The sequence below is a fragment of the Hyla sarda genome, chromosome 1 (genome assembly GCF_029499605.1).
Source record: "Hyla sarda isolate aHylSar1 chromosome 1, aHylSar1.hap1, whole genome shotgun sequence".
Taxonomy (NCBI): domain Eukaryota; kingdom Metazoa; phylum Chordata; class Amphibia; order Anura; family Hylidae; genus Hyla; species Hyla sarda.
In genome coordinates this window covers 121,186,598-121,211,949 of record NC_079189.1, presented here as the reverse complement: position 1 = coordinate 121,211,949, position 25,352 = coordinate 121,186,598, and the positions used below count along the sequence as shown (strand labels likewise).

General features: G+C 40.8%; 1 protein-coding gene across 2 annotated transcripts in view; it reads right to left on the bottom strand.

Moving 5' to 3' along the window:
• Nucleotides 1–1,395: 1,395 nt before the first annotated feature.
• Nucleotides 1,396–25,352, bottom strand: part of SCRG1 (stimulator of chondrogenesis 1) — a 50,234-nt gene continuing 26,277 nt past the window's right edge. Inside the window, exons 2-4 of one of the 2 annotated variants that reach the window (XM_056560778.1) lie at nucleotides 23,836–23,967; nucleotides 6,100–6,378; nucleotides 1,396–2,325 (exon numbers count right to left, since the gene is read on the bottom strand). In XM_056560778.1, the coding sequence (XP_056416753.1) occupies nucleotides 2,271–2,325; nucleotides 6,100–6,378; nucleotides 23,836–23,849 (348 nt within the window). In that variant the 5' untranslated portion in view covers nucleotides 23,850–23,967 and the 3' untranslated portion in view covers nucleotides 1,396–2,270. The remainder of the gene's footprint in view (nucleotides 2,326–6,099; nucleotides 6,379–23,835; nucleotides 23,968–25,352) is intronic. The other variant, XM_056560780.1, reaches the window with a different exon arrangement.

Genomic DNA, 25,352 nt, shown 5'->3' with positions numbered 1-25,352 from the left:
TAAGTATATTAGAAAGGTTAAAGGGGTACAGAGGAGTAATATCAGACAGGAGAGAGCTCAGAGGAGTACAATCAGACAGGAGAGAGCACAGAGGAGTAATATCGGACAGGACAGAGCACAGGGGAGTACCATCAGACAGGATAGAGCACAGAGGACTACTGTCAGACAGGGGAGATCACAGAGGAGTACTATCAGACAGGACAGAGCACAGAGGAGTCCTATCAGACAGGAGAGAGTACAGAGGAATACTATCAGACAGGAGAGAGCACAGAGGAGTCCTATCAGACAGGAGAGAGCACAGAGGAGTGCTACCTGACAGGAGAGAGCACATATGAGTACTATCAGACAGGAGAGAGCACATAGCAGTGCTATCAGACAGGAGAGAGCACAGAGGAGTACTATCAGACAGGAGAGAGCACAGAGGAGTCCTATCAGACAGGAGAGAGTACAGAGGAGTGCTATCAGACAGGAAAGAGCACAGAGCAGTGCTATCAGACAGGAGAGAGCACAGAGGAATAATACCAGGCAGGAGAGAGCACAGAGGAGTACTATCAGACAGGAGAGAGCACAGAGGAGTACTATCAGACAGGAGAGAGCACAGAGGAGTACTATCAGACAGGAGAGAGTACAGAGGAGTGCTATCAGACAGGAGAGAGCACAGAGGAATAATACCAGACAGGAGAGAGCACAGAGGAGTACTATCAGACAGGAGAGAGCACAGAGGAGTACTATCAGACAGGAGAGATCACAGAGGAGTGCTAGCCCTCCCTCACTAACTGGACTTTGTCCATGTCTGTGCTTCTAAGTATATTAGAAAGGTTAAAGGGGTACTCCGGTGGAAAGCATTTTTTTTTTAAATCAACTGGTGCCAGAAAGTTAAACAGATTTGTAAATTACTTCTATTTGAAAATCATAATCCTTCCAGTACTTATCAGCTCCTGTATGCTCCATAGGAAGTTCTTTTCTTTTTGAACATGTCAAGAACTGTCCAGAGCAGGAGAGGTTTGCTATGGGGATTTGCTTCTGCTCTGGACAGCTCCTGACACGGATAGAGGTGTCAGCAGGGAGCATGTGGTCAGACAGAAAAGAACTACACAACTTCCTGTGGAGCATAAAGCAGCTGATAAGTACTGGAAGGGATATTGACCCAGATTTGTCAAACTATGAGAGAAAAAGTAGAGTGATTTTCCCACAACAACCAATCACAGCTCAACTTTCACTTTACCAGAGCTTGTTAGCTGAGCTGTGATTGGATGCTGTGAGAAAATCACTCAATTTTTTCTCTCACACAGTTTGATAAATCTGGGCCAATATTTTTAAAGTGAAGTAATTTACAAATCTGTTTAACTTTCTGGCACCAGTTGATTTAAAAAAAATTTTTCCCCCCACGGGTGTACTCCTTTAATGACACATTGCCAAGATGTACAACGTATAAAAAGTTTTTGTATCTGACAGTGCCCATTTAAAGGGGTACTCCGGCGCTAAGACACCTTATCCCCTATCCAAAGGGGGACCCCCATGATCTTTCACGCAGCACCCCTTTACCATGTTCGCTCCAGGTCTGATGACTGCTGATCACGGGGCCGGAGTATTGTGACGTCACGGTTCCACCCCCGTGTGATGTCACGCTGCGCCCCCTCAATGCAAACCTTTGGTAGGGGGCGTGACAAGATAAGATAGGGGATAAGATGTCTTAGCGCCGGAGTACCCCTTTAAGCTTTCTATACACACAAAGTGTACGTCATTAGAAAAATATATTTTCCTCCATTTAGCATATCCCGAGCCACTCATGTAGAGGATATACATGCATGTTATTTACTATGCCAGATGTTGAGTGTGGCTATTAGCAGTTATATACATCCCTGTTTTTGGTTATTTTCTTTTTTAATTAACTGATAACACAATTTGGGACTTTAGAGAAAGTAATTATCGAATTTTGTAGGAGAATAACATTCTCTAGCAATGTTTTCCTAAATGTCACCCTTTTCTTACTAAACAAATGACGTTTTTTTTTTTATTTTTTTTTTTTATTATTATGTTGAATCAAAATTCTCAAATGCTAAACATGGATTGTACAATATACCTATGGGCTATCTGCCTTAGAAAATCTCATTGATGTCAACATTAACATCTAGGAAGAGAGGGAACTTTTGGTAAAGGAAGAAGGGGGTGTAAGAAAGGGGTAATGAATGCAGAGGTATTTCACATTGAAATCTTTCCAATTCCTGTGTCCGTCATTGTCTGTCTCTGACACAATGTGGCTTTGTTTATCAATGGGTGTTACAAGGAATCACAAAGGAAATCTTCGGCCCAAAGAAGATGTCTCTACAAAACAAAACAAAAAAAAGGCAGAAAGAGTTAAACACAGTGCAAATATCTTATAGAAGTGGATATCGCTGGATGTGATTTAATATTGGAAATCTGTTGAAGTTGATGCTTGTGAAGGCATGGTTCGGGCACTTCAGGATACAGTATACAGCAAGCTAATACAAGCTGGCTGCTCTCTGGGCATGTTCACGAGCTGATGCTTTAGGGGAAAGGAACAGAGGCATCATTGTGAGAACATAATAGCACTTCAGCTGTGCTCTCACAGCCAAATAGCCTCACGGTAACTGCTGGTATATGGGAAAGACGTTGCTTCTACTAAGCTTCTGTGCCAGCTTCAGAAGATACAGTACTGAAGACCGTGCCTTTTATTACATTTAATCTTAATATAATACATATGGGCTTTCTTACATTACCCGCATTGTCATTAACAATTAAGCACAATGGCCCAGATTTATCAAACTGTGTGAGAGAAAAAGTGGAGGGATTTTTACACAGCAGCCAATCACAGCTCAGCTAACAAGCTGAGGTAAAGTGAAAGCTGAGCTGTGATTGGTTGCTGTGGGAAAATCCCTCCACTTTTTCTCTCACACAGTTTGATAAATCTGGGCCATTATGTCTGTATTACTCAATGGGTTTCTAGGCCTTATTCTTTTGGGGTCAATAGTTGAAATCTTCTGGTATCAATTAATGAAGCGATTGAAGCAGGAGATGCCGCAGTTTGTTAAGAGTCATTGAGCCTATTGATAGACTCCAAAGATAATTGTCTTTACAAATAAATGAGTATGCCCTTTGTTCACTATAAAGGGATCTAAAGAGAGCCAGAAAGTAGTATAATGGCTCCACAATCCACTAAATATTGTGGGGTTTGTGTGAAAACATTTCATCTTAAATGGGAAGCAGAATATTATATTATTTTTTTAAAGCCTAATAGTTGTTGTAAATTCAAATAATATTACAAGTATCGCTTGCGGCGCCGGGAACTCGTGGTGTCATAGCCCCGCCCCCTCATGACATCACACCCTTCCCCCTCAATGCAAGTCTATGGGAGGGGGCTGAATTGAGGGGGCGGGCGTGATGTCATGGGGGTGGGGCTATGACGTCACAAGCTCCCGGTGCCGACTCCAGTGTTCGGAACAGATTGCTCCAAACGCTGAGCAGCGGAGTAACCCTTTAAGTTCTGGGCTCACTTCAATACAGGCTTTCCGACATGCAGTTACAGACTGAGTAGAATTTTTTGAATGAAAATTCTAAATCTGTCCTTTATCCCATTGTCACATCTCTGGTGCCTAGAATAGTAGTCTGATTTTCTGATTTTCACTGTTAATCCCAGCAATGAGGTTACTGCATGGTATCCCCAGGTCACAGTCACTAGTTGGCAGCATGCCGCTGTAGCAACTACAGGACACAGGTGAAAAGACATTAGAAGAACATGGCCGCCCAAATGGAGCCTGATCATATGCATACAGGTAGTGGACCAGTTCAACTGGAACCCAAGTAGAACCTAGCTGATTTATATAGCCACCTTGAACACTTTGCCATAGACGCATGCAGTGGAAAGTATGGATGAAATATATACATAGTCCTTATTGTTAATAACCTCAGTAGCACACACCAATAACCTAGTGACATGGAATGACTAGCACAAGGGCATATGAGAATGGTGCTGGAGCATGGAGTGATGGATGAGTAACAGTGCCATTTTTGATAGTGTGCACTTTTTGAGCTTCCCAAAGAAGGTTCAGGATCCTACTTACTAATATGAGGGTCTGGCAGTGCAGAACACAACTCAGGGGAATAATGTGAAACATAGAAATACAACTTGAGCAGGTCCATGGAAAAGTCATCTGTTTTACAATTTCTGACGTGGGCAGTGCCACAGGAGAAAGAACTTCCATGTGTGTTTCAGAGCTGGAGAAACCCTGGTAAGGCAGATCCTTCAAAACGCCTAGCAAAGTTAGATGGTAGGACCAGGGATGCCTGCTCTTCTTATAGAAACTGGTAAGGCTGCATGAATAAGGTGGTGCTGTGGAACCAAAATGTGTTTATGGGATGCTAAGAACTGCTACGGCTCATGGTAATGATGAGAACACTTCTTAGCACCCTTCCCTAGGCTGACATCCCTCTGGCTGGGCTTGAGATCACTAGTTCCAGCTTCAATAAATTACCTCATCAAAGAAGCAGCCAATGCAGAACTGCCTTGAACTAATATTAATAACTAATACTTATATTAAAACTGAAGACAGGAAGGTGTGGGTACAAGCTCAAAAAAGTCAAAGAAGCAAAACATTCATCTAGGATGGACAGTGTCTGTCTGCCTAAAAGGCTGGGGGGGGGGGGGGGGGGGGGTTGAGGAGCAGCTAACAAATAGGTCTGATATATGGCGTCTGTAATACATAAGGCCCCAGTATAAAACACCCAAAATGTATATTGCACCTTTTTTACCCAGCAAACCCCAATACAAGCATCCCCAAAGGAGGCCAAAATGACACACTTTTGACATCTATCAGTTAAACAGTGATTTATGGGTCATTTAGTGCATGCATTGGGAATTATTGTGTTAAATGGAGCCTACTGGATCACTGCTTAATGCCGTGTGAACCCAGCCTTAATCCTGGGGACTCAATTCATTTATCAGTAGTAACCAGCCAATTTACTATTCTGTAGTTCCATTTTATTGTCATAAGCAGGTACAGCCTTAGTAGTGTGTGACCAGTGCAGAGGCACTTGGTGCCATCTCTGCTTAACAGGGCGCCATTAATGGTATAGCTTTTGAGGCTTGTGATCATAAAAAAATGTTAAAGAACTTTGATTCATCGTACTGTTACTAAATCACTTTATGTAGTTGTTAAATGTATAATAAATACATGTCCTGGGCTGGCCTCTGCTAAATGTGATATTCTCTTTAATACATTAAAGGGGTACTCCGCCCCTAGACATCTTATCCCCTCTCCAAAGGATAGGGGATAAGATGTCAGATCGCCGGGGTCCCGCTGCTGGGGAACCCCGCAATATAGCATGCGGCACCCACCTGTAACTGCTTCCGGAAGCGCTGGAGGCTCTCAGGCTAATTCCTCCCGACCACGGGGACGGAAGATCGTGATGTCACGACTCCGCCCCCGTGTGATGTCACACCCCGCCCCTCAATGCAAGTCTATGGGAGGGGGCGTGGCTTCCGCCACGCCCCCTCCCATAGACCTGCATTGAGGGCGTGGGGCGTGACGTCACACGGAGGCGGAGCCGTGACTTCACGATCTTCCGTCCCCGTGGTCGGGAGGAATTAGCCTGAGAGCCTCCAGTTTTCTGCTGGGTATAAAATCTAAATTGTGTAACAAATACAGATAGATATACGTTGATTGATAGTGTATGACTGATGCCCACTTCCAGTACCAAACGTCTTCTTTAATCAGGCAAATAAGATACTGTACAATTACCTACCCCGAGCTGGTTAGACACGGTTCACCCTCTAAATGTTGGCCAGATTTTATTTTTATGTACACAAAGAGAACTCATCATTCCTATAGATAGCCATTCCAGCATTCTTCATTTGTGCTGTTGTTAGATATGTCATGTAAATCATAAATTGGAGCTTGAGTTTGCAATACAAAATGTCTTGTGATATTTATTAGTGCTTTATATAATACAAAAATAAGGTCATTAAAAGTAAAAGATGGGGAAGTGTATATTGCTGCAGGCCTGCAATGGCTGATTGTACATGTTGGAGTATATAGACACAAAAATAAACCCAAATATAGAAGATAGGACAATTCTTACTTTGGACAGCAGAGCAGTTCATTAAAATTGCAGTAACAGACCATTTCACATTCTCTTTCCTCCCAAAAATGGTCCTGGAGGTTCCTATTTAGAGGAAAAAGATCTTTTATTCCCTCAGGAATATTGTGACAATTTCGGTCCTTTAAAATCTTCTTATAACAGGAGAGGCGACCAGTGGGGGTGGCACTTATTTCCCACACAGCAAATAAAAGCAGTGCTACTTGGACAGCCTTCATAGTTATATGGTGGACAATATATACTTTATTGGAGGTTTTCCACCTGAAAGATAAAGAAGTAGCCCATCTGTGACTGGTGTTACAAAAAAGTATTTTAACAATGCAGTTTTACATTTAGGACCAGCATCCCTTTTAGAGAGGAGCGAACTTACAGTAAATTCGATTCGTCACGAACTTCTCGGCTCGGCAGTTGATGACTTTTCCTACATAAATTAGTTCAGCTTTCCGGTGCTCCGGTGGGCTGGAAAAGGTGGATACAGTCCTAGGAGACTCTTTCCTAGGAATGTATCCACCTTTTCCAGCCCACCGGAGCACCTGAAGGCTGAACTAATTTACGCAGGAAAAGTCATCAACTGCCGAGCCGAGAAGTTTGTGACGAATCGAATTTACTGTAAGTTCGCTCATCTCTAATCCCTTTATTACCAGGATTACTTTAAAAGACAAAGATATATATATATATATATATATATATATATATATATATATATGCCTGTAGAGGTATCCGCAAGTAGGGTTAGTCTAACTTTGTTTAACCCATTAAAGGGGTACTCCACTGGAATATTTTTATTTTAAATCAACTGGTGCCAGAAAGTTAAACAGATCCGTAAATTACTTCTATTTAAAAATCTTAACCCTTCCAGTACTTATGAGCTGCTGTATGTTCCAGAGAAAGTTCTTTTCTTTTTGAATTTCCTTTCTGTCTGACCACAGTTCTCTCTGCTGACACCTCTGTCCATGTCAGGAACTTTCCAGAGTAGGAGCAAATCTCCATAGCAAACCTATCCTGCTCTAGACAGTTCCTAAAATGGACAGAGGTGTCAGCAGAGAGCACTGTGGTCAGACAGAAAATAAATAATAAAAAAAAAAGAACATCCTCTGTAGTATACAGCAGCTGATAAGTGTAAGGATTACATTTTTCTTTAATAGAAGTCATTTACAAATCTGTATAACTTTCTTGCACCAGTTGATTTACAAAAAATGTTTTCCAGGGGAGTATGCCTTTAAGGAACAGGCCATTTTTCATTTTTGTACTTTCATTATTTCCTTCTCACCTTCTAAAAATCATAATGCTTTCTGTTTTCCACCTACAGACCCTAACGAGGGCTTTTTTTTTTTTTGCACCACCAATTTTACTTTGTAATGACATAAATCATTTCACTACACAATCTATGGTGAAACCAGAAAAAAATAAATTTTGTGGGGCAAAATTAAGAAGAAAAAAAAACGCCATTTTGTAATTTTTGAGGATTTCTGATTCTACGCAGTGCACTTTTCGTAAAAATGACACCTTATCTTTATTCTGTAGGTCCATACGGTTACAAGGATACCCAATTTATGTAGGTTTTATTTTATTTTACTGCCTAAAAAAATTATAACTACATGCAGTAAAATTTGTATGTTGAAAATTGTCATCTTCTGACTCCTATAACTTTTTTATTTTTCTGTATATGGGGATATATGAGGGCTAATTTTTATTGGTACCATTTTTGTTTTGGTGGGACTTTTTAATAGCTTTTTACACATTTTGTTAGGGTATACAAGGTGACCAAAAATATGCAATTTTGGACTTTGGTATTTTTTACGTAAACACCATTGACCATGCAGTTTAATTAACATTATATTTTTATAATTCGGACATTTTAACATGAGGCAATACCACATATGATTATTTTTATTATGTTTACATATTTTTTATATGTAATTTGGGAAAAGGGGGGTGATTCAAACTTTTAATATGGAAGGGCTTAATGGGTGGTTTTTTTAAACTTTTTATTCAACTTTTATTTTTATTTTTTTTTTACACCTTAAGTCCCCTTAGGAAACTTTTAGGAGGAATCAGTAGATTCCTCATACAGATCAATGTAGTTCCACAGAATCGTGACCAGCAAGGAAGCAGAGGTAAGCCCTCCGGCTACCTCTACAGTGGATCGCCCCCCCCCACCACCGCTATGGGACTGCGGGGGGGAGTGGGGTTGTTTGGACCACCAGGGACTGATTAAAGGTCCCTTTAGATGCCTCTGTCAACTTTGACAGCGACGATCTAAAGGGTTACTAGCCAGCCGTGGCAATTGCCGCATGTCGGCTATTAATGGCAGCGCCCAGCTACAAGAATCAGCTGGGGGCCGGTCGGTATGGCGTGGGCTCTTGACTCCGGCTCGTCCTTGGACGGCAACCGGTTAAAGAGGTTAATAAGGAATTAGGAATTTGTTTCTTTACTCATAGAATGTGTTTCCAATACAGAGCTAAAACCTGACAGTTTTTCTGGCCACCAAGCCTAACAATAAGCTGTTACTTCCTGTCTTGTAGAGATCAATTTTCAGCAGTCTCCCCTTTATCATTACAAGCAGGATTACTGCAAACATTTTATAGCTATATATATATATATATATAGATAGATAGATAGATAGATAACAGAGGCTCACACCAAACCCCCATGAGAAGTCAATCAAGTTAAGTCCATGTGGTTGCTGTAAAGCCTGTCTCCAAGTGCAATTAAAAGCAGCTCAGCCAAGATGGCTGCCAATATAATCAGGCACAGAAAATAGAAATGGAATAAAATATTATACAATCTAAAAGTTAAAACAGAATAGAAACAATATCAGGGATTTTCTAGTACTGTGTGACAGGCAGTGTCTACCTAGGCTTCACAGTCTAAAAATGCACCAGATTCATCACAATGGCGTAGTCTGTGTGATAAATTTGGCATATGTTTAGAATGTATTGTGTAATGTCCCAATTTTGGTATCACTTTTGGCATACAAAGTAGCATCCAAGCCACACCTCTTTCCCTTGAGGCCAGACTCACTTTACACTAAGCCGTGCCCTTTGGCAACCGAGGAGCAAAAGTGTCTAACACTCATTACAACACTGGTGCAAATTACCCCACAATACTGACACATTTTTGTAATAGTAAATCTTCCCCAATATATGTCTGATTTTAATTAATTATAAATGTTTAATATATAACCATATTTTCATGTTAAAGGTCATTAAATGTTAGGCTGCTTCCACACTATGAAAAGTACCCGTTATATAACACCCGTTATAAAATAGCGGGCGATCGCGGGGTTAAACCACCATTAGAAAATCCCTAACATACGTTAGAAAATCCCATTATAGTCTATGGGATTTTTCTAATAGCCGTTTTAACCCGTCATCGCCCGTTATTCATAACGGGCGATGACGGGTTAAAACGGCTATAAGAACCACATTGATCTGTGTGCTCTGCGCCCTGCCAAGCTTTATCATTCTCAGCGCAGAAGCCAGCAGTGAAGGAGAGGTACCTCAGCAGTGGATCAACCCCCCCCCCCGCGATCGGACTGCGGGGCGGGGGAAATCCTCCCCACTGGACCACCATGGAGCGTTTAAATGTCCCTTTAGACGCTGCTGTCAACTTTGACAGTGGTGATCTAAAGGGTTAATAGCTGGCCGCGGCAATCGCCGCATGTCACCTATTAACGCCGGCCCTCAGCTATAGGTATCAGCTGGGGGCCGACCGGTATGACGCGGGATCGAGTCGGGAGCCCGCGTCATACAACGGTTGCCGTCTCAGGACGAGCCGGCTCGTCCATAGACGGCAACCGTTTAAAGGGGTATTCCGGCCAAATACATCTTATCCGCTCCTCTTATAACATGAATGGAGGGGCATTGGCGTTACGTCACATCTCCAGTTACGGAAACACAAAAGTGTTCTGAGACTGGAGAAGCAGCCCCGCATAGAATGCAGATGCTGTGCGGAGATCGCAGGGGTCCCAGTGGCGCCCCCACCCCCACGACGATCAGACATCTTATCCCCTATTCTTTGGATAGGGGATAAGATGTATTTGGCTGGAATATCCCATAAATTTATTGAATACTGAGGTAGGCTTTATTGTGTGGGAAAAAGTTCCCTTTCTAGGTTCCTTTAAACCCATCTGAAGAAATGAGCATAGTAAACAGCAGCGAGTTATTTGTGAACTATGGATGGCCTGTAATGCTCTGTGTACCCTGCAGTCATGCTTCAAGGAGGCATTGATAAGGGAATGGGGAGATCACATTGTCTGAGATGTCTAATAGCAAACAATCCCTATAATAACATTCAACAATTGATATTGATGAGTTTCATGTATACATCTGTCTTTCTATTGTCTGGAAAGTACAGCTATTGGTCTGGTAACTTGATACTAAACAGCAACACCAATGAAGGGTCTGGTAGCGCCACCTGCTGTGCAGAAAGGATAATGCACTATAAAGACAAATTACTTTTATTTTTGTTTGAATACATAATAACTATTTTAGGTCCATGCAATGAACTAATCCAGAAATGCCAAGGCAGGACGACACTGCACACCGGTGGTGCTCTTGGATCAAAGCAGTATCCAAGTAGAAGAAAGGCATCCTGGCACTCGTATATTGCTGAACAATCTTTGCTTTTATTTTAGCTTCATAGCAGTAACACTTAGGCAGTACACGTTACGGCTATACCAGCCTTTCTCAACCGCATAATGAGAACATTAACACGTGTGATATATACAATATCCGTCTCACACAAACGACGTCACATCAGTAGCCTAGCAACCATAAACAAAACAAATAAACATTCGAAAAAGGAAAAACAGGAGCATGTATCCTTAGTTCCGTGGCACCCCGCCGTAAAGGACCTCAAGTTGCTCTCTGTAATGTAAAAGTGCATTGCAATAGTATTCATCAGCTAACTATGCATGATTAAAACAACTGAGATAACTCATAGTCGCGATTTAACCCAAGTGGTGCCAGAGTGTCCAAATGATGTATCCAAAATGCTTCTTTCTTAAGGAGCAGTTTCTTAATATCACCCCCACGTCTAGGTGGGAGTACCTCATCTATCACCTGATGTTTCAACTGTGCAATAGAATGACATTTTTCTTTAAAGTATTGTGGGATTGGTAACAACAAGTTACTGCACCTAATGCTGGATTTGTGCCTATTGATGCGGTCTCCTACACGCTGGAGACCACAAGGACACTTAATCAGATAGATGACATTACAAGACTGACATGTAAAAAATCCTGTAATTGGAAATTTCTTTCCAGTATGCGGATGTGTGAAAAAATCCCCTCTGATAACATTGCTGCATTGAGCACAGCTCAAGCAGGGAAATGTCCCAGATTTTTTGATACTCAGGAATGTTTGACGACTTTTCTGTTTAATACCTATACCTGCCCTTATGAGACAAATTCTGTGGTCATTGATTGCAAATGTGTGGTGGATTTTTTAATTCTTCAATGGCTGGATAAGATCTTTCTAAGATTTTCCAGTGTTCCCTAACTATTTGATACATTTTTGTAGTAAAGGGATGATATGTCCTCACAAACGGGATCACTTTCCTATCCTTTTCTTGTCTCTGTCAGTTAGTCTGATAAGGGGTGAGGACTTTTTGGGGGTAGCCCCTCTCTCTGTCCAGCAATGGTTGAAGAGTGTATTGCAATGTATTTTTTATACATCATGACCCAGATTTATCAATTTGCCGGAAACCAAAGCTTTCTGGTTTTGCCCATAACTACCAATCGGAGTTCAGCGTTCATTTTACCAGAGCCCGGTAAACCAGTTTTGGTTTCAGGCAGATTGATAAATTTGGCCTCATATTTTCTCATTTATAAATGTTGCTTTTGAATCTTGGGAAGAAAGTGTCTGATTTTAAGGCACAATTTATAATACTGCTCCTAAGCAAAATAACACTTCTATCATACTTGCCAACTCTTAAGGAATATCTGCTTAACTTTTGGAAAAAGGGAAGATCTCCCAGACTCCTGGTATGGCGGGCACATTTCCTGGGTACCCCACATACTCACTTCACCCTGTCTGTGCTCCTCCTCTGAGGAGTGAAAATTATGCATCCTCGTACTTTCAATCTAGGATGATAAATCTGTCATCCTAGGTTTCCAGGATTGTGAGGAGAATATGTCACAGAACCCACAGTATTTTTAGTCTATTGCCAAACCTTACTCAGCAGATTTGGTAACAGCAGATGTCTATGGTAGTAATGAGGACTATGGAAGTAATGAGGACAGGTACGAATGACATTGAAATGTGGGAGTCAAGAACTGCCCATACCCATAGAGGAGTCTTTGATGTATGCAGTAGAGTATTCAATGCCAGGCATGAGGCCTCATGGAGTCAACCTTCAGTATCATGGTAAGTGGAGGGTGTTAACCAGTGCACTGCAATTGGTTGAGGCCAAAATTGATGTTGTCATCCAAGCAGCATGTGTTCTTTACAACTATGCCGATTGTAACAGTCTTAAGATGTAAGTGGAGACCTAACAACTGGGGATCTCGGAGGCCATTCCTCCATGGTGTACAGGTGGGTGAAACCATCATAGACTACTTCATGAGACCTGGTTTTTTTCCACAGAATTGAAAAATTGCTGAAAAAAACACATTTCAACTCTTACAAATAAAAACCCCACTAAAAACACTTGATAAAAATGATGTAAATACTTAAAATTCAAACAAGCTGAAAAATAAGTGTGTGAAGGAGCCCTAATGGAGACATTTTTATAGAATATATGAATGCTAAGTGCTTGTGTGATTAGTGGTTTATTTCAATAAAACACACGGATCATTGATTTTATTGCTATTGTACTGGCAACTTATTTCAATAAGGTCTTTAAAGGGGTACTCCACTGTTAGACATCTTATCCCCTATCCAGAGGATAAGGCATAAGATGTCTGATCACGGGAGGCCCACCGCTGGGGACCCCCGCGATCTCCCCTGCAGCTGCCCGGTACCTCAGCAGCCCGGAGCTACGTTTTCTCCAAGGCTGATGATGGGCGGTGCAGGGGAAGGGGCATTGCGATGTAACGGCCTGCGCCCTTGTGACGTCACGTCCACCCCCTCAACGCAAGTCTATGTAAGGGGTGTCACGCCCCCTCCCATAGACTTGCATTGAGGGGGGTTGGGCATGACGTCACGATGCCCTGTCCCATGCATTGCCCGTCATCAGCCTTGGAGAAAACACAGCTCCGGGTTGCTGAGGTACCGGGCTGCTGCAGGGGAGATGGATAGGGGATAAGATGTCTAACAGCGGAGTACCCCTTTAAAGAACTAAGTACTAATATAAGCATGAGCAAGATAAATGTGAGCGCAGTTCTAGTTTTAGAAAGACAGTGCACATTAAACAGGTATTGTTTCATGGAATCTGGAAAATTACTTCAGAATTTTCACTAAAGTACTGAAGATAGTGCGCCAATTGTCTTTTCAGTCCTTCAATTACTGTAGAAGTCATGTAAACTTTACAGGGTAAAATGAATTGTTTCTACATAAGATGTGATCCTGTGCATCTAGTGGCTCAAAAGGTTGCTAAAATAACATATTAAGCACCAAATCCCTTTTGTAAAAATGATCAAGCCTTCTTGACTGCTCTTTCTGAATTGCAACTAGGAAACGCTTCAAAATGGTTACCACCATGCAAGTGGGAGAGCACTAACAAGTGGACCTTCTAGTTATGTGCTCTCTGGGCCACATCAAATCCAACCTAAAGGAAATATAATATTTCTCCAAGCAATAGTTCTTTAATCTTTAGCCCCCTGTGATCACAACTAAAAGAGGTATTCCAGGAATGTTTTTTGTTTGACTATGCTACAGGGGCTGTAAAGTTAGAGTAGTTCATAATATAGTGTCTATACCTGTGTGTGACGGTTTTCTCACAATTCTTATGTGATTTTCGCCCCAATATAAATTTTTAACAGCATACAAAATGACTGTTGTCTCAGATTTTTCCCAGCTTGCAATGCGGCCGAGACCCGACTCACTAGTCAGCTGATGACAGGGAGCCTGTCTGCTTCAATGGGTGGAGGGATCACTTGGTGGGAGAGAGATCAATCTGCAACTAATGCAACAGCTGTAGGCACCCCGATTGAAAACCACAGGTCTTTTGAATGGATGCAGCTCATTTATGTTTCAATAGGTGGGGTGGCTGATGTGTGAGAGGGCCGGAAATTGAATTATGGGATTTGTAGGCAAAAAAGAAAATTCAAACAGGAAATGCCAGTTCACAAAAAGCTAGCCACAGTGTTATGATAATTTCACAACATAGCCATTTAGCCCCAAGACAAGCGCAGATCCTTCCTAAGCATGTCCATTACTGTCTGCCAGGTACGTACTAAAATCACCTTATGGTGGATAACCCCTTTAAAAAAGTGGTTATAATTTGTACATACTATAATATTTGATTAGTTGTTTAACCCCCATTAGTTGTTTAACCCCCAGGACTCAGCCCATTTGGGCCTTAAAGGGTAACTCTCATTAAAATTATTTTTTGCTATTACACTCCTTATGGTAAATAAAAAATATTTCTAATATACTTTGTTTAAAAAAAAAAGTTTTCTATGTTTTATTTGTGCTTAAAAAAACTCAAGAGCACATTTTCCCCCATCTCATACACAGACTTAGGACCGAAGCCCAAATATAGAAAGTGCAGCCTGGAGTGCTGAGGGGGGTTTGTCCAGCCTCATCCAATCATAGCTCCTCTCACACTTAACTGCCATATGTTGTTGGTGTCTCAGCACTCCAGGCTGCATTTTCTGTGTTTGGGCTTCGGTCCTAACTCTGTGTATGAGTTGGGGGAAAATGTGCTCTTGAGCTTTTTTAAGCACAAATAAAATATAGAAAACTAAATTTTTTTATAACCAAAGTATATTAGAAATATTTTTTATTTACCATATAGAGTGTAATAGCAAAAATTAATTTTAAAGAGAGTGCCCATTTAAGGACTCAGACAATTGTATTTTTATGTTTTCGTTTTTTCCTCCTCGCCTTCAAAAAAATCATAACTCTTTTATATTTTCATCCACAGACTAGTATGAGGGCTTGTTTTTTGCGTGACCAGTTGTCCGTTGTAATGCCACTCACTTTACCATAAAATGTATGGCACAACCAAAAAATACTATTTGTGTGGGGAAATTAAAAAGAAAACCGCAATTATGTTAATTTTTGAAGGTTTCGTTTTCACGCCGTACAATGTACGGTAAAAATGACGTGTTCTTTATTCTTTGGGTCAATACGATTAAAATGATACCCATGATAACATACTTTTCTATTACTGTTGCACTTAAAAAAATCGCAAACTTTTTAACCAAATTAGTACGTTTAAAATCCCCCTATTTTGAAGACATATAACCTTTTCATTTTTCCGTATATGCGGTGATATGAGGGCTCATTTTTTGCGCCGTGATCTGTACTTTTTTTTATACCATATTTGCTTATATAAAACTTTTAATCCATTTTTTATAAATTTTTGGGGGAATAAAATGTTATAAAAAAAGCAGCTATTTTGGACTTTTTTTTTTTACGTTCACGCCGTTCAGCGTACAGTATCATTAACATTTTATTTTAATAGTTCAGATATTTACGCATGTGGCGATACCAAATATGTATATAAAATATTTTTTTTACACTTTTTTGGGGGTGAAATAGGGAAAATAGGACAATTTATGTTTTTATTTGGGGAGGGGGTTTTTCACCTTTTTTAACTTTATTTTTTAACTTTTTTAACTTTTATTTTTACACTTTAATAGTCCCCATAGGGGACTATTTATAGCAATCATTCGATTGCTAATGCTGTTCAGTGCTATGTATAGGACATAGCACTGATCAGTGTTATCAGTCATCTTCTGCTCTGGTCTGTGGGAAGGCAGTGGAGGCAGGTGAAGGGACCTCGTCTGCCGTGCTGGATGATTGGATCGCCACGGCAGCGCTGAGGGCGATCCGATCATCCATTTTAGTGACCGCGATGCTGCAGATGCCGTGATCTGTATTGATCACGGAATCTGAGGGGTTAATGGCGGCATCCGCGGGATCGCGGATGTCCGCCATTACCGGCGGGTCCCTGGCTGTGATCAGCAGCCGGGACCTGCCACGCATGATCCGGGCATCGCTGCGATGCTCACAGTTATGCTTAAGACGTCAATGTACGTCCTGGTGCGTTAAGTACCAGCTCACCAGGACATACATTTAAGTCATGCGTCATTAAGGGGTTAACACACTATTAGTATTTTATATTCAAATAAAAAGTGTGTTGGGCCCAGATTGGGGTTAAAAATATACCTTGGCACGCTACCCATGCAATCCACAATGTTATCTATGTATTGGCATTGCTACAAGGCAAGAAGGAGAAAAAATTATGTAACAGCAGCCAACAATTAGTGTCACAGGATTGAGCAACCTGATCTGAATTGACAAAAGCAAACTGTAATTATATTCCACTGTACACAATAGCACAATATTCCACTATACACTGACGGACAAAATGTAATGAAAGATAAAATACATTAAGAAAAGAAACATAAACAGAATATGGATATCATTATTCATACTGGAGAGTGAGACAGACTCTTGGCCTGTAAATGATTTCTTCTTCTCTGGAGTCTTGACTTGAATGGTTGACTAGACCACTGTACAACACTAAACTAGCACAACCAGAATGATAATGATGATTTTAAATGTATAGTACTTCTCTTGTAATGGGACCCTATGCGCCTATCTGTGACTGAGTAAAGAACATAGTGAAGACTTTAATTATGTTGTATTAGTATCAGGCAAAGGCTGTCAGATGCATAATGTAAGCACAGAGCAGAGGGAGATTGTTAAACCACAATGATAGCTCCGTAGCTGCTAAAGTTAAAAGAAGACAACAGCCGATTGTGTTCAAGCTATAACTCTACCATGCTGATCCATCTTATACCCTACTGTGCTGATCCAGAAGAAGACAAAAAACCTTTATGAGGCAGATGCCAATAGCCCCATACCAAGGGGAAAAATTCCTTCCCAACTCAAAATATCATAGTAATCATAATAAATTCCTGGTCCCACCTTCAGTATTCTAATAACCATTACCTTTAGTATTATACTTTGCAAGTTAAAGGGTAGCTCCCACCACCCATTTTTTTTCTGTCCCTGCCTATTGCCCATCTATCCCTAACCCCCTCCCTGCCTTTACATTTTTGTTTACTATATTAAAAAAGCTTTTTTGTCTGCCTGGTAGTGTGCTCACTACCAGGCAGACTTCCCCAGCAGGCACAACGTCACTGATGCCTGCTGGGGCCGACACTTCCGCCCTTAGTTCACTATACAGGGTGCCTCCAGCTGTTTCACCACTACAACTACCAGCTTGCCCTGACATCTACTGGCTGTCAGGGCATGCTGGGAGTTGTAGTGGTGAAACAACTGGAGGCACTCTGTGTTGAAAACAATAACTTTGTTAGCGCCGCGGCACTACCCCGAACCCCGCTCCCCTACCCCTGTTGAAATCAATAATTGCTGCAGTGCTACCCCCCATCCCCCCCTGTTGAAATCAAAAGTTGCCGCAGCGCTGCCCCGAACCCCACTCCCCCCCCCCCCCAGCCATACCCGAGTGCAGAGCAGCAGCAGCGGCGGCGTGTAGATGCCGGGAGGTGGGGCTGGCATGTGAAGCCAGGGAGCCAATGTGCTCTCAGCGCTCGCTCCCCCCGTCTGACTGACAGGCAGGGAGAGAACGAAGGCTAAATGAATTAGGACCAATGCCCGACCGGCATCGGCCCGAATTCATGTGTGATGTCACAGCAGCCTGCAGCCGGCCACTAGGAGGGAGACCCCTAGTGGCCGGTTTTGAACATTAAAATAAACTATTTTAATGGGGAAAAAAATTTAATAGATTTATATTAGAGATATGTTGTAGTACATAAGTACTACAACATATAAAAAAAAAAGTTTGGGGACAGTGCCCATTTAAACATCCAAGCTCCATTCATTTATGGATTCACCATCATAACATCATGTGACAGAGAGTTTCATAATCTCACTACTCTTGGTGATGATGGTGAAACCTTTTGTCCTTTAGACAAAGAGTTTGCCCCTGGTCATAGGCCTGTGAGTTGTCTATTTAAAGGGGTATTCCAGGAAAAAACTTTTTTATATATATCAACTGGCTCCAGAAAGTTAAACAGATTTGTAAATTACTTCTATTAAAAAATCTTAATCCTTTCAGTACTTATGAGCTTCTGAAGTTAAGGTTGTTCTTTTCTGTCTAAATCCTCTCTGATGACACCTGTCTTGGGAAACAACCAGTTTAGAAGAGGTTTGCAATGGGGATTTGCTTCTAAACTGGGTGTTTCCTGAGACAGGTGTCATCAGAGAGGATTTAGACAGAAAAGAACAACCTTAACTTCAGAAGCTCATAAGTACTGAAAGGATTAAGATTTTTTAATAGAAGTAATTTACAAATCTGTTTAACTTTCTGGAGCCAGCTGATATATATAAAAAAAAGTCTTTTCCTGGAATACCCCTTTAATGACGTAGGACGTATATTTTCGTCCTGCGCCGGCTCCCGCGACATCGCGTCGGTCCCGGCGCTCATCAACGGCCGGGACCCGCGGCTAATACCACACATCGCCGATCGCGGCAATGTGTGGTATTAACCCTTTAGAAGCGGCAGTCAAAGCTGACCGCCGCTTCTAAAGTGAAAGTGAAAGTATCCCGGCTAGTCAGTCGGGCTGTTCGGGACCGCCGCGGCTGTTCGGTACCGCCGAACAGCTTACAGGACATCGGGAGGGCCCTTACCTGCCTCCTCGGTGTCCGATCGACGAATCACTGCTCCGTGCCTGAGATCCAGGCAGGAGCAGTCAAGCGCCGATAACACTGATCACAGGCGTGTTAATACACGCCAGTGATCAGCATGAGAGATCAGTGTGTGCAGTGTTATAGGTCCCTATGGGACCTATAAAACTGCAAAAAAAGTAAAAAAAAAAGAGCTAATAAAGGTCATTTAACCCCTTCCCTAATAAAAGTTTGATTCACCCCCTTTTTCCCATAAAAAAATAAAACAGTGTAACTAAAAAAAAATAAACATATGTGGTATTTCCGCGTGCGTAAATGTCCGAACTATAAAAATATATCATTAATTAAACCGCACGGTCAATGGCGTACGCACAAAAAAATTCCAACGTCCAAAAAAGCGTCTTTTTGGTCACTTTTTATACCATTAAAAAATTTATAAAAAGTGATCAAAAAGTCCGATCAAAACAAAAATCCTACTGATAAAAACTTCAGATCACGGCGCAAAAAATGAGTCCTCATACTGCCCTGTACGTGGAAAAATAAAAAATTTATAGGGGTCAGAAGATGACATTTTTAAACGTATACATTTTCCTGCATGTAGTCATGATTTTTTCCCGAAGTACGACAAAATCCAACCTATATAAGTAGGGTATCATTTTAACCGTATGGACCTACAGAATAATGATAAGGTGTCATTTTTACCGAAATATGCACTGCATAGAAACGGAAGCCCCCAAAAGTTGCAAAATGGCGTTTTTTCTTCGATTTTGTCGCACAATGATTTTTTTCTCCGTTTCACCATGAATTTTTGGGTAAAATGACTAATGTCACTGCAAAGTAGAATTGGTGACGCAAAAAATAAGCCATAATATGGATTTTTAGGTGGAAAATTGAAAGAGTTATGATTTTTAAAAGGTAAGGAGGAAAAAATATAAGTGCAAAAACTGAAAAACCCTAAGTCCTTAAGGGGTTAAACTGTGAGATATTTTTTTTCTACATTTTTGTCAAGTTCTTTTCTGTTTCTAAAGATTGTGTCCTTTTAAATATACACATTGTGTCCTTTCAAATATAACAGTAGAGATGCTAAGACCACCAAACCATTTCTAATTTGCCAATAATTTTGCCACAATTTTCCGCTACTGAGATTCTCCAAGCAGAATTCCTGATTGAAATTCTGTGTGGAGATTCTGTAGTGTGAACATATGTTGAGTTATTTTGAGGGGACACAACATTAACCCCTTGGGGATGGAGCCCATTATGATGGGAACATTTTTTTTTCAAATCTGACCTCTATCACTTTACGCATTAATAACTCTGGGATGCCTTTACTTAGAAATTTGATTCCGAGATAGTTTTTTCGCGACATATTCTACTTTATGTTAGTGGTACATTTTTGTCGATACTTGCATCATTTCTTGGTGAAAAATGTCAACATTTCAGGAAAAATTTCAAAATTTTGCATTTTTCCAACTTTGAAACATGTCAAATTAATTAAATATTGATTTACATATACAATATGTTAACTTTATGTTGGCATCATAAAGTTGACATGTTTTTACTTTTTGAAGACATCAGAGGGCTTCAAAGTATAGCAGCAATTTTCCAAGTTTTTCCCGAAAATGTCAAAATCTGAATTTTTCAGGGACCAGTTACGTTTTGAAGGGAATATGAGGGTCTTTATTCTGGAAATGCCTTAAAATGGACCCCATTATGAAAACTGCTCCCCTCAAAGTATTCAAAATGACATTCAAAAAGTTTGTTAACCCTTTAGGGGTTTCACAGGAATAGCAGCAAAATGGAGGAGAAAAATCTAAATCTCCATTTTTTACACTAACATGGTATTGTAGCCCCATTTTTTTCATTTTTACAAGGGGTAAAAGGTAAAAAGGCCCTCCAAAACTTGTAACTAATTTTCTCCCGAGTAAGGAAATACCTCATATGTGGATGTTAAGTGCTCTGTGGGTGCACTAGAGGGCTCAGAAGGGAAGGAGTGACAATTGGCTTTTGGCGAGCGAATTTAGCTGAAATGGTTTTTGGGGGGCATGTCGCGTTTAGGAAGCCCCCATGATGCCAGAACAGTAAAAAACAAACAAACACATGGCACCCTATTTTGGAAACTACACCCCTCAAGGAACACAACAAGGGGTAAAGTGAGCCTTAAAACCTCACAAGTGATTGACGAACTTTTGTTAAAGTGGGACGTAAAAATAAAATAAAAATTTTTTTTGAATAAAATGCTGGGGTTCCCCAAATTTTTCATTTTCACAAGAGGTAATAGGAGAAAAAGCCCCCCAAAATTTGTAACCCCATTTCTTCTGAGTATAGAAATACCTCATATGTGGATATAAAGTGTTCTGCGGGCGAACTACAATGTTCAGAAGAGAAGGAGCGCCATTGAGCTTTAGGTGAGAGAATTTGGTTGGAATAGAAGTCGGTGGCCATGTGCGTTTACAAAGCCCCCGTGGTGCCAGAACAGTGGACCCCCCACATGTGACCCCATTTTGGAAACTGCACCCCTCTCAGAATGTAATAAGGGGTGTAGTGAGCATTTACACCCCACTGGCATTTGACAGATCTTTGGTACAGTGGGCTGTGCAAATGAAAAATAACATTTTTCATTTTTCCGGACGACTTTTCAAAAAATCGGTCAGACACCAGTGGGGTGTAAATGCTCACTGCACCGCTTGTTACATTACTTGAGGGGTGTAGTTTCCAAAATGGGGTCATCTTGGGGGGGGGGTTCCACTGTTCTGGTACCATGGAGGCTTTGTAAATGCACATGGCCTTCAATTCCAGTCTAATTCTCTCTCCAAAAGCCCATTGGAGCTCCTTCTCTTCTGAGCATTGTAGTTCGCCCGCAGAGCACTTAACATCCACATATGGGGTATTTATATACTCAGAAGAAATGGGGTTACAAATTTTGGGGGGCTTTTTTCCTATTACCCCTTGTGAAAATGAAAAATTTGGGGTAACACCAGCATTGCAGGAAAAAAAACTAATTTTTCATTTTCACATCCAACTTTAACAAAAATTCATCAAACACCTGTGGGGTGTTAAGGCACACTATAGCCCTTGTTACATTCCTTAAGGGGTGTAGTTTCCTAAATGGGGTCACATGTGGGTGTTTCTTTTTGTGTTTTGGTGCAAATCACCAATTTAGACCTCAAATGTACAGGGCGCTCTCTCACTCCTGAGCCCTGTTGTGCGCCCGCAGAGCATTTTACGTCCACATATACTCGGAAGAAATTGCGTCTTTTTGGGGGTCTTTTTCTCCTTTTACCTCTTGTGAAAATGAAAAGTATGGGGCAACAGCAGCATGTTAGTGTAAAGATTTTTTTATTTCCTTACACTAACATGCTGGTGTAGCCCCCAACTTTTCCTTTTCATAAGGGGTAAAAGGAGAAAAAGCCCCCCCCCAAAAAATTTGTAACGCAATTTCTCCTGAAATGCCTCCAGCTGTTGCAAAACTCCCAGCCTGCCAGGACAGTCAATCATTTCACCACAAAATTGATGGTGAAACCAGGAAAAAAATATTTATGGGGCAAAATAAAAAAAAAAATGCCATTTTGTAACTTTTGATGATTGTATGCAGAGCTTTTATCATTAAAATGATACCCAAGTTATATAGGTCTTATTTTGTTTTACTTCTTTTAAAAAATTATAACTTTTTGGATGAAAATTAGCATTTTTTAAAATGTCCTCTTCCGACCCCTATAACTTTTTAACATTTTTCCGTATATGGGGCTATATGAGGGCTCATTTTTTGTGTCGTGATGGTTTTTTATTGGTACCATTTCTGGTTAGATGGGACTTTTTAAATGCTTTTTATACATTTTTTAAGGTATACAAAGGGACCAAAAATCGGCAATTTTGGACTCCGGTATTTTTTTAAATATATGCCATTGACGGTGCGGTTTAATTATGTTTTTATAGTTCGATCATTTATGCACGCGGCGATACCACATGTTTTTAATTTTCATTTTTATTTAAATGTTTATTTTCGTTTGCATGTTTTTTTTCAAATGGGAAAAGGGGGTGATTCAAACTTTATTAGGGAAGGGGTAAAATCACATTTATTAACTTTTTTTTTAAACTTTTTTTTTACACTATTTTCTAGTCCCCATAGGAGGACTATTACATGCAATCTTAAGATTGCATACACTGTTCAATGCTATCGGTGTGTTATCGGTGCTTGATTGCTCCAGACTGCTGAGGCTTCCTGGAGCATCGGCCACCGATCGGATTGCAAGGAGGCAGGTAAGGGTCCTCCCGCCATCCCCTCAGCTGATTAGGACACCGCATTTTCACTACGGTGGTCCCGATCAGTTCCGCTGAGCTGTCGGGATGTTTTTTTTTTACATTTTAGATGCTGCGTTCAACTTTGATCGCGGTGTCCAAGGGGTGATGCGATGATGTCCAGCATTAGCCACGGATCCTGGCAGCTGATAGCCGCCAGGACCACCCCACTATGACGTGGGCTTAGCTCCTGAGTCCCCATTAACCATCCTTCAGTGGTTAAGTAACTATACAATAAACTTAATATAAGCAAATTAGGCTGTCACTTTACGTCAAAGGGAAATATATAATATATCTACCTCTCTCATATCTTTTCCTGTGTATGTGTGTACACATAGTAAGTGTTAATGATGACCCACTGTGCAATACATCACAGCTTCAGACTGTACAACAATCAGAATTATGACTAGAACTTTTTTCAGTATAGAATTTTATTATAGAATTGCTGCAGCTGTATGGAGAAACGCTTCCTTTGACTGTAAGATATTTTAGACCTTTTAACTGTACCTTGCTGAGCTTCACAAAATGCTCTGTATTCATATTCTGAATATACCAAAACATAAAAGCCCAGTGAGAATGAGCGCCTACATTTCACATTTGCCTAAAGCCTCTAAAAAATACAGCTTAAAAGGTTACATTACAGTTACATTACTTTTGAGCCTTCATGTTTCAATACAGTACTCTTTTTTTTCTTATGCACCCAGGGAGAACCAGTGGTTTGATAGCGGATAGGCTTCTTGGCGCCGCATACCTTTTTAGATATGATTTAACTACAGAGTGATCACTGCAAAATAAAACAGGAACATTGGCCAATATAAGCAAACACAGAGTTTCTGCAGCTATACTGTAAGTAATAATGGCACAAAGCATTGGATCTGCTTATGAATTGTAAAAAGAACTGGGGACAATTATTAATCCTGTCTAATGCTAAGTATAAACTTCTACCAGTCTGAAGAGCCACAGAATTTATCACGGTGGCTCAAACCATGATTACTTTGCTGTATCTTTTAAGACATACTTTTGTGTTACTTATGTCTAACCCTAAATCACCTATTGGCTGGCTTACTTTATGGCAGTAGTTTGCCCCTAAACTATTTGTGTAGGTTTTAGCATTTCAAGCCATGCCCTGTCCCAACAAGCCACACTCCTTGCTAGCTTGACAAACTAAAACAGGCAGTGGATTATTGGGTCAGCCTTCTTCCTGGTGCCCGGGCCCATTACATGACACTTCCATGCACCGTATCACCGGCCGATGTAGGACATCGCTGCGGCCCACAATAAGTTCCGCGAAGTGTAAATTAATGTTTGTTATTTTCTTTTTGGTGGCGTACCCCTTTAACATAGGCATCACATCCAAGTGCAATGGCCCACATTTATCATTGCAGTGCAAGTGAAGCATTTTTTTACACCTTTTTTTTTTGTGTGCTGATAATGTGTAGGAGCACCAAATTTATTAAAAGGTAAAAGAGCTTTGATAAATTTTGTGCAGGTCCACATTTTCTGAAATTTCTGTCTACACATACACCAAAAAGCTACACCATGTCTGGGCTGGTGTAGTTTTAGAGACTTTTCAGTGGTTTTGCGCCTTTTTTTGCTCCTATTTACAAAAAGGTGCAATGATAAATCCCTTCCATATCATGTGTATTGCCAAAATCAGTGGATTGCAACTCAAAATCAGTGGATTGCAACTCAAAATCAGCAGAAATGTGTAAACAAAAAGGGGCAAAAAAAGGCGCAAAAAACCCTGCTTGCGCCTTTTTTGCCCCTTTTTTAGACACAAAAAACAGTCTAAAGACAATGATAAATGTGAGCCATTGTGTCTATCAAAATTTCTACTCTTTTTTGATGGCAAGAATTGCACTGCAGTCTATAATAGTCTTGCAATGGAACATCCTAGCACTGTTAGACTAGCTGTTTCTTGGAGAGTACAGCTATGGATGTTTTATCTGGACTTTTCTAAGGCATTTGATACTGTCTCACACAAAAGGTTAGTACATAAAACGAGGATGCCAGGACTAGGGGAGGATATATGTAGGTGCGTTAGCAACTGGCTCAGTAAATGGGTTAGCAACTGGCTCAGTGGTCTTTAATATGTTTATTAATGACCTTGTGGAGGGATTATAGAGTAGAATTTCTATATTTGCAGATGACACCAAACTGGGTAAGGTG